This window comes from Sorghum bicolor, chromosome 1, assembly GCF_000003195.3.
Source record: "Sorghum bicolor cultivar BTx623 chromosome 1, Sorghum_bicolor_NCBIv3, whole genome shotgun sequence".
Lineage (NCBI taxonomy): Eukaryota > Viridiplantae > Streptophyta > Magnoliopsida > Poales > Poaceae > Sorghum > Sorghum bicolor.
In genome coordinates, this window is record NC_012870.2 from 73,507,852 (window position 1) to 73,525,440 (window position 17,589).

Sequence of the window (17,589 nt, forward strand, 5' to 3'; positions counted from 1 at the left end):
ATCTTCCGGCATATGTATGGAGCATTAAATATATATGAAAACAAAAACAAATTACACAGTTTGCCAGTAAATCGCGAGATGAATCTTTTAAGCCTAGTTACTCCATGATTGGACAGGACAAATGCTTATCAAATAAAAACGAAAGTACTACAGCGTCAAAATCCAAAAACTTTTTGGATCTAAACAAGGCTTATACTAAGGAATTTTATCTTGTAACGGTTTTAAAGATTAGGTTGTGAAATACTTTCACGTGTTAGAATTGTCACACTTTATTGATTTTAAACAAATCTGGCTAAACGAATATTTATTATCCGTAACGCACAAAGACAGTAGAGGCATGTAGAAGAAATATTCGGTGCCGGCGTGCTTGAGCCAACATCTCCTCCTTCCTCCCTCGGTTCTTCCTCCTAGAAATGTTTGGAGACGTGAGGGTGATGCGTGTGGAGGATGGGGAAGAGGAGTGCTAGCCCGTGCAGCGGCTGCCCTTATGATTTAAGGGAACCTCCGTAACAATCATAAAACGATGCGAGCCGTGTTTAAAGGAAGTGATGACAAACGAGGAGCGGAAACGACAACAAATTTCAGATGAAAAATGACGTTTGAGAGCACATCGACGGGCTGGTTACACTCATTCGCACACCGGGTGAGAGATATCTTGGGTCAAGGAACAACTTTTATTACATGACCCTCGCTGGCACATGGAAAAAATGCTCAGGTCAAGAGACACCGTCACAACAAAGATAATACGTACATGGCTACAGCCTAACAACAGATCATCGACAGATGATATCATCTAGGGATTTACATTAATCATGCGATCAAAATCGCAAGCAGATGATGATCCAAGGACAGGGGTGAGAGATTCCTATAAGAACAAGTGAGGCATTAAATCAAAATAGCCAACTACTTGCTGTACAAATTCAGAGACCAGGAGGGCTGTTACAGTATCGCAGCTGAAAAGAAGCCTCCGCCTGGCTCAGAGAAGGCCCTGGCCAGTAGCAGTGTCACTTCCATCTTCACTGGAGCCCTTCCCGAACACCTCTTCTATGACATTGTTTGTTGACAAAAAATCATGCTTCTCCCAACCGGTACTGAAACCGAAGTCCCACTCTTTTGTGTCACAATGATCACCAAAGAACCCATGCTCTGCACCGCCACCAAAGCCGTCACTCCTGTAGTGACTGCCATCAGCAATATCAGTATGTGTACCACCTTCAACACCAACCTGATGAGCCTCAAATGATGTGCAAGAGTCATCCTGTGCATCTGCATCTAGCTTGAACGTCTGTTGATTATTATCTATAAATGACATTACAGGATGGCCCTCTGACAACATGCTGGCCCTCTGACAACCATTATGCCTGTCTCCACTGGCATTGTCAAGCTCATCCTCATCATCAGAATCTTCATAGAAATCCTCCTCTAGAGGAACTGGATTGCATGCAATATCATCTTGATCAGTAAGGGACTCAGTTGGCAAGTATTCGTCAGCTCTTCCTGTGATTGGAAACTCACCATCACCACCTGCCTGCCATTCGTCATCGTCACTGTCGATGTTCATTGGGTCGAACCTGTTCTGCTCAGCCCTCTTCCTCAACATGAAGACATTGAAGTAGTAGCTCACTAGTTCTTTGCTGGACTTGGAAGGGAAAGCAAGAGGGAGTTCGTCCCAAAAGTTTCTACGCAGAGAAGCGGGGTTTGCCAAGACCACTTGCTGGAACAAATGTTCCTCCTCTTCTGTCCACCTTGAGGCAACCTCTTCTCCCATATCATAGAAACCCAACTCTCTGAAGGCGTCTGAACCAACAGAACCCTTCAGCTTTTCTCTTGCTTCCCTCACATGCTTTTTCACACAATTGATTGAACCTTCGTCAAGACACTCACAGCCTGCCTTGCAGTGAACAGGTTCCAACACCAAAGACGATGCATCAGTACCAGGCATTGGAATAACACCGTTTCTGATCCACTTGACACTTTCTCCTTCTTCAGTCCTTCCACTAAATGGCCTGCACTCAGGTAATTCAGCCTGATGATTTGGCCCAATAGGAACAGCTTTCCTCGAGGGAAAAGGGCCCACAGATTGATGAAAGCTGGCAGGCCATAGATCATCCTCCACATAGGTGTGAGCATGTGAATAATGGAGAGGTGAATCTACACCCTCATCTTCACTTTCCTCGCTCTCATACAGTGGTGAGTCAAAGCTTCTTTCACAAGTCGTGTATGTTGGGTACTCACGAAAATCCTCCACAGCAGATGTATGGTTGTCTTCCTTAGTTACAACTGGAATAAAAGAAAGACAAGTACATTATCTAACTGCCTCTGCATACACAAACTTTCAGGAAAGACAAGTTTATTTACTGGTAAAGGGAGGATGGAGTTATTACTTTGATCTTCCTGCTTCAGCCGTTTGCATTCAACTATATCCAGCATGTCACTGGATGCAGGTCTCTTGTTATGATCAACTATAGGTGTTTCTTTGACACCACTTGGCACCAATGGTGAATGAACAGTAGGATTGGCTAGATGAACACCTTGTACCAACTCTTCATCAAATAGGTCAACTTTTTCACCCCTTTGGCAAACTTCAGGACAAACTAAGCCTGTATTAGAGTCAAGACAAATGTCTAGTGCAGTAAAGAGGACGCTGCTCAGTCAATACCTGCAATCTGGCATTTCTCAGGAAGGAAATTCGGACGACCATTATCTGCTCCCCTCATGTTGCTACATGCAAGCTGCTCAGAGTGGTGCCTCACGAAAGCCTCACTGTTCTCCTGATGCAGCATGCTTGTCCAGACTCCTGAGAGGATAGAATGAAATAATTAATTACAAACATGGCCTAGTTATTAATTAGCAAACAGTCAACAGGACGAAACTGAAAGGAAAGCACCAATTCAGGAGGAACAATAAATGATTTAAGCTATATGCTAGGTCAAATTAACACCTTATTGTGGTCACTCAAACCAAATGCACAGTGCATATTATTCAACTACCATGATGAAGGGCATAGATGAATTGCCTGCCGCCTGTAACGAGTAACATACGACGTTTCTGTTCGTGCAATAATTAATTGAAGCAACAGGCTCGAACATCGTGGCAAGAAACCCTAACGAATTCGCGAATACGAGTCAAACACCTCTGGACCGAACGAAACCCTAGCCACGCATCCGACCACCAGAAAAAATCACGCAAAATTGACGCGAGAAATCGCAACAATCCGAGGTGAAACCTACAGGACACGCATAGATCCGGCGCCCCCGTGTAAAATCCGTCCTCAATCGAGCGGATCGGGGCCCGAAACCCACCCCCACAAACCCTAACCTCGGGAACCTGCGGAATCAAAGAGAGGGGGCAAAGGTGGTACCGATCGAGAGATCCCGTCGAGCGACGAGCGGATCCGGGGCCGGATCGGTGAGCCGAGGCGGCGCCCTGCAGAGATCGGGATCGGATCGAGAGTTTGTTCGGTGCGGGGGGAGGGGAAATTTTGGGGAAAGGTCTGTTCGGTCCACGACCGCGTCCTTTTTTCGGGCTGATTTATTTATAAAAACGGGAAAAGAAAAAAGAGGCAGCGAAATCGCGATTCGCGACCATGTCGACCGCGCGGCGTGTTCTGGGCCGCTATTCCGTTCACACACTAACAGGCCGAGGCCCATAGGCTGTACTGCGTGTGGCCCAGGGGCAGAGAAGAACAGGCCCGTTTGAACATGAGAGCTTCGTCCATTGAGATTTTTTTTTGACAAGGGTCCATTTTTTCTCCAATATGCATCATTGCTATTAAAAAGATGTAAGTGCATTCGCTCCCGGTGTGGGTTTTGATAATTAATGACAATCAAAATAGAAACTAACATGTCTATCAAGTGTAATCTACAGATGCTAGTTCATTGATGGAATCAAAGCAACACATTTGGTGAATCAGAGCGCCCCCAAAATTTCTTCATTTGAGCGACGTTTCAACTCAAGAAGCTACCTAGTTTTATTTCTTGTTTGAGTTATAGGAAACGCCGCACTATCAAGAGGGATGCAAATTGAGTTGGTAAGATGAGGATAAAGGTGCTCAGGTCATCTTAGGTTTTGCGCTTGAGAGACACACTTGCATGCATGAAACAACTAGGAATTTTCTTCTCTGCCAGGGTGACCCGGTAGTACCAACCCTCAGGGCCGGTGGTACCGGCAGTGCCAGCCCTTCTCCTGAGTTTTGCGAGAAAATGAACTACCGGTAGTACCGGGCTCGGGCCGGTGGTACCGGCCAGCACCAGTAGTACCGGTGTGAAACGTCGGTAGTACCGGCAGGCCAAATCTGCGCTGACTTTGGTTGCGGAGATTTGAACTGCCGGTGGTACCGGCCTTCCACCGGTGGTACCGGCAATGGTCGGTAGTACCGACAAAAGCCCAGTGGTACCGGTAGGCTTATTTCTCGCAAATCCTAGAGACTTCTTACCGTTAGATCTGAGGTAGCCGGTGGTACCGGTGGTTGCCCCGGTAGTACTGGCAGTTGTTCAGGACCTATGTATAAATAGCTCTTCCCTCATTTCTAACCATTAGCTCTCCCATTCCTTCAACTCTAGATCTGAGAAAATAGTCTCCAAGCTTTGACTCACCCACTCTCTTTTCCTGTTTGCTCCTAGACTTCACTCCTTGAGAGATTCGAGCTAGAGAAGTGAGATTAGAGAGTTGGGAGCTTCGATTTGTGACTCGAGCACTTGGTTTCTTCGTCTTGCCGGTTTGGTTTGCATTTGTTACTCTTGGGTTCTTGGAACCCTAGCCGGCTAGGCGTTCTTCGTGGTTGCCTGTGTTGTTTCATTTGTGAGGGCACCCCAAAGTGTTTGTATCCCCCTTTGATTCTTAGTGGAAATCTCGAGCTAACCTCAGTGGTTGCTTGGGGAGGAGACCTAAGTGGTCAGACCTTCGTGGTCACCTCAACAACGGGGACGTAGGAACTCCTTTGTGGGGATTGCCGAACCTCGGGAAAAAATATCTTGTCTTGCTGTGGAGGTAGCATCGACTACCCTTGTTCTTGTGTTCTTCGTGTTCTTCATCTCTACTCCCTTTCATAGGTGAACAAGGGCCGATCTACATTTGGAGAAGAACCGAGCCAAGGGGAACCTCAACATCACCCTCTACTACATCTAGGAGAGTGGGGTAACTCTCAGATCTGAAATCAAAACTCAATATACTCTGATTTCGTAGCTCTCTTAGGGCGTCGGTAGTACCAGCAGTTACGTCGGTAGTACTGGCTGTCTTACACCAGTTGTACCGGCCCAAACTGTCGGTAGTACCGACAGGCATTTAACTTCCGCAACTTGAGTTTTTGAGTTTCAGGTTTTTTAGATACGCCTATTCACCCCCCCTCTAGGCCAATTAGATCCTTTCAAAAGAGAATAGTTTCCGGTACAAATCTAGCGCGCTAGGTGGTCTAACAAGTGAACCAACATAGGAGACTGTCCCCCAGTTCGATATTACATAAAAGGAAACAACGAACGTGCGAACATCGTCGAGATCTTCCACGAAGAGCTCTCGCACGCACTCTTTGAACGCTAGAAACAGCGCATCAAGGGCCTCCACCTGGGTCGACAACAAGGTGGCGCAGGTGAAACCGGAGCGGGCGGCGACACAATCCCTAACCGTTGCATGAGGAATACCTCGCCCCGCTTGGAGGACGATATGTGTGGCAACGGTTGGGCGGCGATTCGTTTGCTCTTGCGTTTGATAGGCAACGACCTCCTGGTTCTCGCCATCTGTTGTGGTGAAGAGGCAATCAGAGGTGGCTCCTGCACGACCCGTGCCTCATCAAGAAACCATGTGAGGCGTTGAGCGGGCTCGCCCAGCGTGGGCGTGTTGTCGTCAATGTAGACATCGAGCTGACCCACTCGAGGAGGCGTGAGCTGCGCCAACTCCTGCGCTGACGGCTAAGGCGAGGGGAAGCCGCCACCAGAGGCGGCTCCGTGAACCCCATGGGTGCGACCGTCTCAATAGAGCAGTTCACGACGAATGCGGCGGTGGCTAGGAGCTCCTCCAGCATCGGGTCGAAGGACACGAGGAGGGCCATCGTCCGCGCATATCGCCTCCACAAGTGGGTCGAGGTCCATTGAGATTGAGACACACAGAACAGAGAGAGTGCCCACAAGCAACAAGCTTCTTTGTTCAAAGTTTCAAACAATCACATGGGAGCTATCCACACTTGTCGCTACCAAAAGAGAAAAATGCCATGAACATAGTGTGGCCAAGGTTTGCATAGCATAGTGTTGTGTGCAAAGCAGCAAAGGGAACGGGGCAGGAAAGTTGACGCCTACGGAGTACAGCCTACCCATGAGGCCATGAGTGAGATGTCACTCTGTGGAATCAAGCGATGCTGATGCTGCCTCTGTGGCTCTGTCCATGCACGCATGCCGCTGCCCTTGCTCTGCAATGTTGCGTGCCTCCGTCCATGTGCATTCCCCTTTCTTGAACACCGTTGCTAATTGGTAGTACAAGGCTTAGTTAGCCTAATCACTGCTATACAATGCATATGCGATGGGAAATCATTTGACTTATTACAATCACATATGCGATGTGTCGCATGCGCATGCAGTAACCCTTCCCTGAAAATATTTTATGAGAAGTAAGAATTGCTTAGGGGTGTCCAAGTACATTACATGACCTCCTATGCGACGTCAAGATCAACCACATTGCATTCTTGTTAGACTGGGGTGGGTCAGCTGCAAGACGAGATGACGTGCCGCCGCCTGCCCGCCTGCCAGTTCGACAGCACAGACAATTGGGACAGGGACAGACAGCACTACTCTCCGTGTCCTGCACAAATCTTCTTTCAAGAATAATTTTGATTACTGTACATCAAGTACGAGCAACACAATCTAAGCTTTTTATGAACAAATGCTTTTATAGGGATTCCATGACCACCATCAGAGTAGTACGAGTTGCTAACTTATTTTGGACGCTGTTCGTCTGATTACAATTCCCATCAAACCCACCAGCATATATAATAACACTAGAATAGAGTAATTCTAGAACAGAGACAATCACGCCAATGACAGGTTCAGACGAACAATCTAATCCATCAGAAGCACAGTACTCCTAATAACTAATGATTTCCTACTGACAGTGTGGCAGGAACTGCTCTCATCGACTTATTGGTTGCGATGAGATCAGGAGACGAACGTGCCGTTCTTCTTGCGTACCTCCACCTTGAGCACGTGCTCATCGTCCTCCTCCTCCGGCTCCCACTCTTCATCTTCGTCGTCGTCGCCGCAACGGCTGCCCTCGCGGATCACCCGGAAGAAGCAGACGTCGCCGACCTTGAGACCGTTGTCGACGCAGAACTGATGCCACCCGTACTTGAAGGACGAGCGGTCGCCGAGCAGCCGCTTGCTGCGCTTCAGGTTCACCATCCATGAGCGCCCGCCCATCTGCAGCTCCACCCGGCGCCGGCGGACGTACCCGTGCGCGTCCTGAAACTCCACGGGCACGTTCTGCGTCGCAAGACATGAGACGATGCTGAGAGAGACACGAGTGGTGCGTGGCGAAGCGAAAGAATTCGATCGACATGAGAGACGAGAGTGAGACGGCTCACCAGGTACTGGTTCTGCTTCGCCTCCAGGTTGCACTGCCGGAGGGTCACGGCGAAATGCGACGGCTCCGCGATGGGCAGCGAGCGTCCGCCGCCGGCGCCAGGGTTGGTGTTTCCGCCGCCTGTGGGCACACGACGACGACGAGCAGAAGGTTTTATGTTTGTCACTGTCCTTTTAGACCACGCTGCAGACGAGAGATGTTGGATGGAAGGGGACGTATATACCACCGGCGCCGGCGTGCAGGTACTCCTTGCGGCAGGTGGTGAGGTCAAAGACCGTGACGACGAGGTCGCCACGGCCGTCGTCGTCGTAGCGGAAGACGAGCATGTACCCTTTGCGGAGGTCGTGTGCGCGGGCGAACTTTTTCCAGCCTTTGTGGAGGTACATGTCGCCGTTCTTCTCGTCGACGAAGACTTCCACGTCCCACAGCGGCATCATCTCTCCGCCGGTGAGCCGCAGCTTCAGATCCCGGCGAGCTCCGAGGATCTCACCGAACTTTGTGGGCAGCCTCTGCGCGGAAGACAGTCAGCAGGTTAAGCAGAGAGAAAGACCTTGGCCCAGCCGAGCCTCAGAGCAAAAACCCCCTTATTACCAGTGCTTCCTCGTACATCCCTGGGATCAGGATCTTGAAAAACTCGAAGTCGCTCAGACCTGCCATCTCCTCCTTCGTCCCAGTCCCAGCTCTGTGCAGATATAAGCACCTTGCTGGCTTTAGTTTTGGCATGGGATATACTGTGAGTCGAATTCAGGGCGTTCCTATTCCTATGTTTTTTTGTTGTTTCAAAGATCATGTATAAACAGAAGAGCAGTGGATGCGATGCGAGGCAAACCTGTTGGGTGCTGCCGTCCGCTCCCTGCTGGAGCCTTACGGTGGCCGTGCAACTCCAGCCGGCATGGCGTCACCGCGAACTCTAGTCTCCGGGCGCTCGATGGATCGGCAAGAAAGCAGAAGGGAAGAGGAAAGGCAGAGAGAGATGGTAGAAGAAGATGGGGGCACCACTGTAGTACTGGACCGAGAGCGATGGGCCGATGGCGGGCTATATGGAGTGTACCCTGGAGGTTGCACCGAAAGAAGAGCTGGGGTAAGAGATGGGCAAGGCGCGTGATTGCTAGCTATATCGAGTGATCAGGTTCAGAGGGTCACATGGCACTGCTTGCCTTGTTCAGAGTAATACCAGAGCTCACATAAATCATTTCTGAAGCAAGATTTGTCATTTCTCAAACTTAATTAGAGATCAATCCAGTTGGAATAGTAGCATTCTCAAGAGTTTTTTTTTTTCCGGATGCTATCTAATCGAGCTGCCGTTCAGTTATGTAGAGCGTGACAAGCCTCACATTTATTCGTATTCTCAGCCGTCTTCTCATAGCAGCTGTGATCCACTCTTGCAAACTGCATAGTTCCAGGAACTAAGCCCAACCGTTGCTTCAACTAGCCCTTGTAGGCAAGATGGTGATGTCCTGTTCACGAGTCACGATTGAATTTCTTTTCTCCCTTGCATCATCAGGGTGGAACCTTTGTTGTCATAGCCAAGTACTGTACTACTGCAGACTCAGTTAGCATGTCTTTGCAACGGTAGCTGGCAAGATGGACCTCACCAGTAGCAGAGCAAAAGATGGCAAAGTGCACCACATGCAATCAATACGTTTCCATATATGAACATAAAGATGTAAGTACAGCGCCAATTACAGCGTTAGTGCAAGAAAAAATGACAGATTCGGTTCATTTATATGTGTTATAATATGCGTGTCTGTTGTTTTTCTTTGCGGGATGTGAGACTGATATGTACAGATCTACAATTGGTCCTGACCAATTAGAAAGAATGGGAGTCACTTGAGCTCTAAAATCAGTGGAAATCAACCCCTTCATCCAGGGCCGTGGAGCCCATCATGACCCTTGAATCAATCTGCTTGTCGAATTTCTTCCTTCTGCGCGCCTCAAACTCTTCAAATCCATCCATCTGCAACAAATACGAAAAAGAAAAGGGACTATAACCAAGCCAAGATTTAATAGGGTGCAGGAAAACTCTAGGTGCTTCATGCAACTTACTTGTTGGAACTGGTCCCTTGTGATTGGGTTGTCGTGCAGCGATAAATTCTGAAGAGCCGTGCAGTCTTTCAGTAAGTTTTGCGGAAGCTGAAAATGCAAGTTCAGGTTGGGTGACAGGCTGTTGCGATTTCGTTGTAACTGAACAAAAAATATCAGTACATAATACATTACCTGACGAATTTTGTTGCCATTAAGTGATAAGGATTTAAGGCAAACTAGGTTGCAAATTGACGATGGCACATCTTCAATAGCGTTTCCTGAATATATTTTGCTTCAAGATTAATTCCAGAGGTAGGAGATGCTAAAGGAAATGAAACATGCTGTATTTTGTATCTGTTATCAATGGCTACATGCCTAAATCCTATTTAATTTATTTCACCACAGGTGCACAAAAGCGTACATGGCTTTCCCCTGTCAAGTGGACTGTAGGTACTAGCATAGGAGATGAGAAAGATAAATGTTCTGCAGCACCCATGTTCTGCTGTGGTGCATGCTGAGTTTGCGTTCCAAACAGAGCAAGGTCTACCTTTACTCCAATAATAAAGGAGGAGAGCATCCTAGGAGGATACGATTGGGACACCCAACTTTTTTGTAGATTGGCGAATTGTAAGAAGCTAAAAATACCACATAGGATTAATCGTATAGCATTGTTCTTGAGTGCATGCTCATGAAAGGAAAGGAGGGGGTGGGGGACGGAAATGAGATCATGGTAGAATTGCAGGAACTGATGAATACCATTGGCCTGAAATTCTTCCAGGGAACTGCAAGCTCCAATTGATTCTGGAAGTCCCTTCAGTTTGTTATCAGATACATTAAGTAGTGACATCTGCATTGCACAAAGTAAAATTACAGTACCCCAGTGATCAGATAGAGCACTGACCATTATAAACAAAAACTTCAGAAAACTTTTGCTATGAATGGAAAGATTTATGGAATTTATCAAGATGAACTAGTTTCAGATAATGAAATTTAGAATCAAGATATTTATATTTGACAAAACAAAACAATAAATTCTTGTTTCTGTCGTATATCCTAAAGCAGAACTCTATCCATATTTTTTTAGTGACCAGACATGACTCTCAAGGATTTCCAAAAATAAGAAAAAGATTTCGGCATCTTTGAGCCAAACCAGAAACTTACATTGCGCAAATCTCCTACACTCTTAGGCAGGTACAGTAAAGAATTTTGAGAAACAGAAAGTTGCTGAAGGTTTGACAGCAAACCCACTGGATGAAAAAAAAAGGAAAGGTTAGAAATGGAGGCCATAATAATTAGAGTATGACTGTTATAAATCTCTAATTGCTAAGATGAAGGTTGTAACACCTTGACAAAGGTTAGTTGTTGTAGCTAAACATATAATACTAATAACACTTTGCATATTTCACTACCATGTGTATTTGTGTTAGAGAAAGATAGGTTTGCAGGAACTAACATTCTTCAGGCAAGATAGAGATCCTATTTCTGTCAAGTGTGAGGATTTTAAGATTCCGCAGGTATCCAATATTAGCTGGGATGTTTTCAATCAAATTACCAGCCAAAACCTACAGAAACAGAAAAGGACAAAATAGTTCACTCCAAACAACCATAATGCAGAAGACAGGGAAACATTAGAAGGAAGAACCATTCTTTCAGTATGCATTTCTAATCAGATAATAAATATGATGACTTCTAATAATGGAAACTCTTACAAGCCTTTGCATATTCACAAGTCTGCCAATTTCCTGGGGAATCTCAACTGCAACATAAAATAGAAACAATTAACACTGCTCATAGGAAGCATAATAAATTTTAAAAATATATCAAAAAATGAGCACATGCAGTTTATAGTAGGTGAGGTTATTTGGATTCATATTCAGAAACTATGCCCATGCGAGGTGCTAAGAATAATCTTTATCTGTTTCATAAAAGAGGAGAAAGTACCAACAAATGAAAGAAAAACAAACACTGACATTGAAGATTAGTAAAACACAAAATTCCTTTTGTGCTTGTGATATGTCCATTGAAAGCTGAATGTAACAAACAGGTACGAATAAATTCTGATTACCTAGCTTGTTATTTGTCAAGTCCAGAGTTCTCAAGGAATTGCCCACTTGTAGAACTTCATTTGGCACTTCCTGCAAGAGAACACTTACATAAAACAACACTGGAAGAGAAAAACGTGACATTCAGTAAAAGAGGTGTACAAAGTCTACTTGTGCTTTTCCCAATAATACAAAGATATGCAGCTCTCCTGCATGTTCGAGAAAGTCTACTTGTGATTGTAGAGGCATCACATATAAATTGGCAATATATCCATCTCTCAAATGTGAAGAGATATAGTAGAAAAATATACAGAATGATAAGCAACTGAACAAGTACTAGTGTCAGACCTTGAACTTTAAATGTTTGTGCATCAATCTTATATATCAGGAATTAGGGATACACATTCTCAACCTATCCTCTGCAGAAAAAAATATCGCTGAAATCTCACAAGCTACCGAGCAGTGATAACGTGCTTAACCACAAAAGTCCCCTTCAAATGCTACTGAAGAAGTATACATTACTGAAATAGTGACTGGTTGTGTGGAGCATAACAAATGTTTTGCAATATTTAAAGGTTTAGCAACAGATGGTACTTTCTGAGTTGTGAGGGGAAATGCTTGTATAATTCCTTGTAACCCAGATACCAAATATACTCCGATCCCTATTTGATTTTCACTATACATGCGTTTGTACACATCAAGAACCAATTCAGCTGTGGGTCACGACACGGCAATCAGGACCAGAACTAAATTGTGTCTGACAAATGAAACATTACGTGCATGTCTAGAAACACAAACCCTAATAGCAGTTCACTATCCTTTTATTACATAATTTTCATATATAATATGCAGCCAGCAGGAGTTCTGCTCATCATGTGTCAATTGATGGAGAGGATAGATGTTTACTCCTAACAATTGGAGATTATATTGGTACCAATAATACTGCAGAAGCAGAACACCAAGAAATAACTCAACACTTGTTAACGACGATGGAGTATTACTACTGTACTAGCTACTAGTAGTACTTTGCCATGGAAATCTCCCCAGGCGAGGCCAGCCTACAAAGGCCATTCATAATTCTTTCACCATGACATATTCTAGTAACTCAGAATCACTGGACGGGCACAAAATTGGACGAAGCCTAAGAAACGCTGGGAGAATCGAAAAATAAAAAATCATAATTACGACGACGGGCAAAGTTTGGGGGAGAGATGGCGCGAACCTTCAATCTGGCGTCCCGGAGCGCGACGATCCCTGTGGAGCGCCACCGCGTCACGCGGCTGGCCGGCGAATCGGAGCTCCGGCTGCTGCAACAGCCCATCCCTTTCTCCTTGGAAAAGGCTGTGGACTTTTGGCTGGGTCGTCGTCGGCGACTTTAGATGGAGGCAGAGGCGGGGACGGGCCGGACGGGGGCGGTGGGATGGGATCTACAGTATACCAACAGCCGGGAATCGTGTGCTACGACGCCAAGTGGTCTCACTGTCCAGTAGGGTCAAACCGTCTGGCTCTCTCGCCGACAGGTGGGCCTGAGGGTGCGCTTACCTTGGCGTCTCAGGATACCTCTCCGGCTCCGACCGGACTATGGATCGTAACGGCCGCGGAAGGTGCGGGTCGAGTAAAAATCTGTCCTCGACAAAGTTCCTCATATTTGACAACGTCTTGTTTTTAACAAAATCTGCGGCAAGTCCATATAACACAACAAATTAACATAAAAAATAAATTTTGAAAGAAATAACACATATAGTTTATCTGTGGATGGCTAAAATAGGAGTTCGGATGGATAGCATATTTTAATTTTTAACCCCTCAAAATAGGATAGGGGTTCATTTAGAGCAACTCCAACAAGCTATCTAAATCCACTACTTATCCTATCTTTGGCTAGTGGAGGCCAAAAACATTACTTCAATAGACAACCTACTTGATTACCTATTTTTGTTGGCCTAATAATTTTTCCCTCCCACTATCTTCATCTGTTGTGCCAACAAATCTTGCTAACTATTTTTCCTTCATGTCTCTCTCATCTTCGACACGCACAGAATCACGCGACACTGCTCTCGCCTTCACCTTCCCCTTGCCTGCGTCAGCCCCCGCAGCGGTCCTCACCGGCGGTGGCCCTCACCAACAGCGGCCCTCCAGGCCCCATCTCGAGGCCCTCCTCGACGTCCTCCTGTTGTCGTGGCCTCGCACATGAGCTCCCAACACGCCATATCTTCACCGGTGCCCCCATCTTCTCTAGGCGGTGTGGCTCCATTGGTGGCTAGCTCGGCACCCCCAATGACGGCGACCTCTCTAATGCCGAGCAGTAGATCCACATAGTGACGCTCTCCCTAACAGCACCGTGGGATAGAGATTTGATGTGGATGACCTCCTCCATGGCTTAGATTAACGCTCGGCCTCTCCTCCTCTCGCCTCCTTTTACCGATGAGCCATGCCTGCATGCTCCTCTCTTCTCCTCCTCCTCCCACCTTCTCTCGCTGGCCAGGCGTGCTTGCATGCTCCCCTTCTCTCCCCAACTAGACCTCACTGCTTGTCCGAGTTTGTGGATGGCAAAGGTAGGAAGGCAAGGGATGACATATGGGCTCCACATGTCATTGGCTGTTAAGCTAAATTTAGGAGCCAAAATTTAGATAGTACTGCTAGACTTGAAAAAAAAATCTAGGTAGTATAAAAATAAGTACTTCCTCCGTTCCAAATTATAAGTCATTCCAAGAATCTTGGAGAGTCAAAGCATTTTCAAATTTGACAAAAAATATAAAAATTTATGTCATAAAATAGGTACACTATGAAAATATAACTAACAAAGAATTTAACGATACTTAGTTGGTACCAAAAATGTTATTATTTTGCTATATAAATTTAGTCAAACTTAAAAAACTTTGACTCTTCAAGATTCTTGGAATGACTTATAATTTGGGACGACTTATAATTTGGGACGGAGGGAGTATGTACCTAAACAAATATTGTAGCCCGCCTCGTCGTCTTGGATCCTATTGAGGTTGGATTTGAACATGGCAAATTCGACGACTTGCTCCACGACACGATGCAGCCCTTCTGTAGCTACAGATGTACCCTAGGCCGTAGCTTTGTAACTACAAGTACCAACTTTGGTTTGTTTGATGGCTTCATTTTTATTTATCTTTTTTGGAAAGGGTCATTGTTGAAAATTCAACTTCAACCCAGGCGGCTTGACGCTTTCTGCCACTCCACTGATGAATAGCAGCCGCCACACATCAACAATATTTAATAGCAGCTTGTGCACCATCCAACACGCTGCTCAGCTCGTCCCTTCCCTTCCTTTCCCTTGCAGAGTTCTTGCACACAGTCTAGCTCCAACAGATGGCGTGGTGTTCAAAGACTGCAATGGAGATGCTCTCCAATGCGGTGCTGAGCGACGTCGTGAGCAGGTCCGTGTCCTTCTTGCTCGCCAAGAAGCGCGAGAAGCAGACGACGGCGGCTGCGCAGGAGGGCCTGCTGCGGCGGCTGTGCCACCTTCTGCTGAGGAGCGGCACGATAGTGGAGGAGGCCGAGCGGCGGCACGTCACGAGCCCTGCCATGCTCCGGCAGCTCGAGTCCCTGAGGAACGAGACGCTCCGGGGCTACTATGTCCTCGACGCCATCAGGTGCCAAGCCGCGCCCAGAGGAGCAGACGACGGGCGCAAGGACGAGGACGAGGACGACGACGAAGCCGCGGCGGTGATGAGCCGCCACGTATTCGCACTGTCCACGTTCAACCCGGCGAGCTACCCTCCGTTGCACCAGCAGCCCTACAGCGCCCATCTGTTCATAGACAGGTGCATGTTTGGCCGCCACATGGAGAAGGAGAGAGTCATGGAGTTCTTGCTGCAGACGGAGGAGCCTCCTGGTGCAGCAGCAGCAGCAACAACAACAACACTGGGTGTTCTCCCCATCGTTGGCCCAGCGCACATCGGCAAGAGCACTCTCGTGGAGCATGTTTGCTGCGACGAAAGGGTGCGCGACCACTTCTCTTTGATACTGTTCTATACTCGGAATGACCTTAAAGACGAGGCAGTGACCAGTTTCAGAGACAACTGCGTGATCAGGCACCGGAACGAGGAAGCCGTAGGGAAGAAGAAGAAGAAGTTGTTGATTGTCATCGAGCTCTTAGAGGACGTGAACGAAGAGACATGGAGCAGGCTGCTGCATCATTCTTCCAAGGGAAGCATGCCGAAGGGGAGTAGAATGATCGTCACCAGCCGGTCAGAGAAGATTGCGAGGCTTGGGACAACACCTGCTCTCAGGCTAAAATGTTTGCCCATCGAAGCCTACTGGTACTTCTTCAGGACAGTCCTATTCGGAAGCGATGATCCGGGGCAGTATCCAGAGCTGGCGTCTCTAGCTATGGAGATGGCGAACCTGATGCAAGGATCTTTCATGTTTGCAAACGTCGTTGGCGCCGTCGTGCTGAGAGAGAATTTCAGCGCTCGGAGTTGGCGCAGAGCTCTTTGGAGAACAAGGGAGTACATGGCCAAGAATGTCTCCTTGTTTGGTGAGTACCCAGATGATATCAAGCCCACCAGCTGGGATCGTCCTCGAGTTACCTGGAGCATAGTGCAAGAGAGACCTGACAAGTACTGTATGCTCTACGACATTTACGAGAGAGGGTCGCAGGAGGAGGTTCCGGAGATACCGTTTTCAGATATGCTAGCTCGGTGTGCTCATCCACGAGGGGAGTACGAGATCCTGTTCTGGAAATCTCGGATTCCACCGTACCGTAGCTATGTTTGCAAATGTGAGATCCGGGATATGAGTGCATCATAACATGCATATGGATGGTGGTATGCCTTTGGACTCTTGACTCTCCCAAAATAAAAAATGAAAGCAAAAAGACAGATGAAATATCAGAGTGTGTTGATGTATAGTGGCTTGACTTTGGTACCCTTTCAGTTCAGCCGATGGCATGCCATATAATGTGTTTGAATTTTTTTCCCCAAAATGTCAACCGGTGGACAATGCAATTGTGCATTTGTATGGCCCATCCGCCCATGTGAGCAGTTTCTTATAGGGGAGGTATGACTTTTTTTTTTGTGACTAGGGGAGGTTTGACTTGTGAGCGTTTGATTTGGTAGCTTAGATGACCCATCAGCTTGGAATGATGAAATTTCGCAAGATCTTTTTCTATTATGATATGCATGCACGTTCACCCTTCTATGAAGTTCTGATATGGATGCTCACGCTCTTTACGTTTACCGAGCAATATGGATTCTAGCAACTCCAATAGCCTTAGATATCTTTTATTTTGAATATCTCTTTAGCAAAAAATGGAGAGCGGTGATCGCTCTCTAGGGTTGCACACAAGATGTAAAAATATTATCAAAGGGTGCAAAGATATAGAAAAACGACTTTTACTCAAATGACTCAAACTATAATATAGAGAGCAAATTTTGTGAATTCTTTTGGAGATGTGTTTCGCTCCCCTCTCGCAACCTGATTTTTCTTCTGCCTAGCATTTTGGTCGTCAAATATTTAGCGTAGAAAGTACGAATAACCGTATAAAAGTGTGGCACGCCAGATATACGTCAAGAATCAAATACTGGCCGTAGTGAGTGCAGCAAGTCAGACTTTTGGTTAGGAGAGTTTGGGACGTAAACCAAACTATTAAGTAATCACATTACTATTGGTAAGGTCGTTGCACAATCACACAAGCCAAAAGTAAGAACACAGGAGACACAAAGTTACGGTGGAGCTCTTCTCTTTATTTCTTATTTCTGATCTCAATTACATCGGGTGCTCCTCCAAATATATAGTCCAGTGAATACTCCATATACGGTATGATAGTTCTAATTTGGTATGAGTCCATATCCTTCTAGGATAGGAAAACCTGAAACTTGCTTAAACTAGTCCAGACTTTTCCTAAAGTGTTTAGTTTCCTAACACTCCCCCTTGGACGAATACCACGACATATATGATTTATCCAAAAACCCAATGGGAAAAAAGAATA

General features: G+C 46.4%; 4 protein-coding genes across 4 annotated transcripts; 1 reads left to right on the plus strand and 3 right to left on the minus strand.

Moving 5' to 3' along the window:
- On the minus strand, positions 656-3,526 carry LOC110431637. Its single transcript, XM_021450841.1, has 4 exons — positions 3,362-3,526; positions 2,660-2,797; positions 2,385-2,582; positions 656-2,280 (listed from the first exon to the last, which is right to left on the minus strand). The coding sequence occupies exons 2-4, from the start codon at positions 2,781-2,783 to the stop codon at positions 977-979; spliced, it is 1,626 nt and encodes a 541-aa protein (XP_021306516.1). The 5' UTR covers positions 2,784-2,797; positions 3,362-3,526; the 3' UTR covers positions 656-976.
- Positions 6,798-8,691, minus strand: LOC8054206 (B3 domain-containing protein Os03g0212300). Its single transcript, XM_021456299.1, has 5 exons — positions 8,393-8,691; positions 8,155-8,245; positions 7,787-8,072; positions 7,565-7,683; positions 6,798-7,463 (listed from the first exon to the last, which is right to left on the minus strand). The coding sequence occupies exons 2-5, from the start codon at positions 8,218-8,220 to the stop codon at positions 7,140-7,142; spliced, it is 795 nt and encodes a 264-aa protein (XP_021311974.1). The 5' UTR covers positions 8,221-8,245; positions 8,393-8,691; the 3' UTR covers positions 6,798-7,139.
- LOC8054207 (plant intracellular Ras-group-related LRR protein 7) lies at positions 9,194-13,061 on the minus strand. The gene is made up of 9 exons (XM_002468248.2): positions 12,853-13,061; positions 11,654-11,723; positions 11,298-11,344; positions 11,042-11,150; positions 10,750-10,835; positions 10,345-10,435; positions 9,781-9,866; positions 9,610-9,696; positions 9,194-9,520 (listed from the first exon to the last, which is right to left on the minus strand). The coding sequence occupies exons 1-9, from the start codon at positions 12,949-12,951 to the stop codon at positions 9,407-9,409; spliced, it is 789 nt and encodes a 262-aa protein (XP_002468293.1). The 5' UTR covers positions 12,952-13,061; the 3' UTR covers positions 9,194-9,406.
- LOC8054208 lies at positions 14,967-16,409 on the plus strand. Its single transcript, XM_002465608.2, has one exon. It carries the CDS (start codon positions 14,967-14,969, stop codon positions 16,407-16,409), a length of 1,443 nt encoding a protein of 480 aa, XP_002465653.2.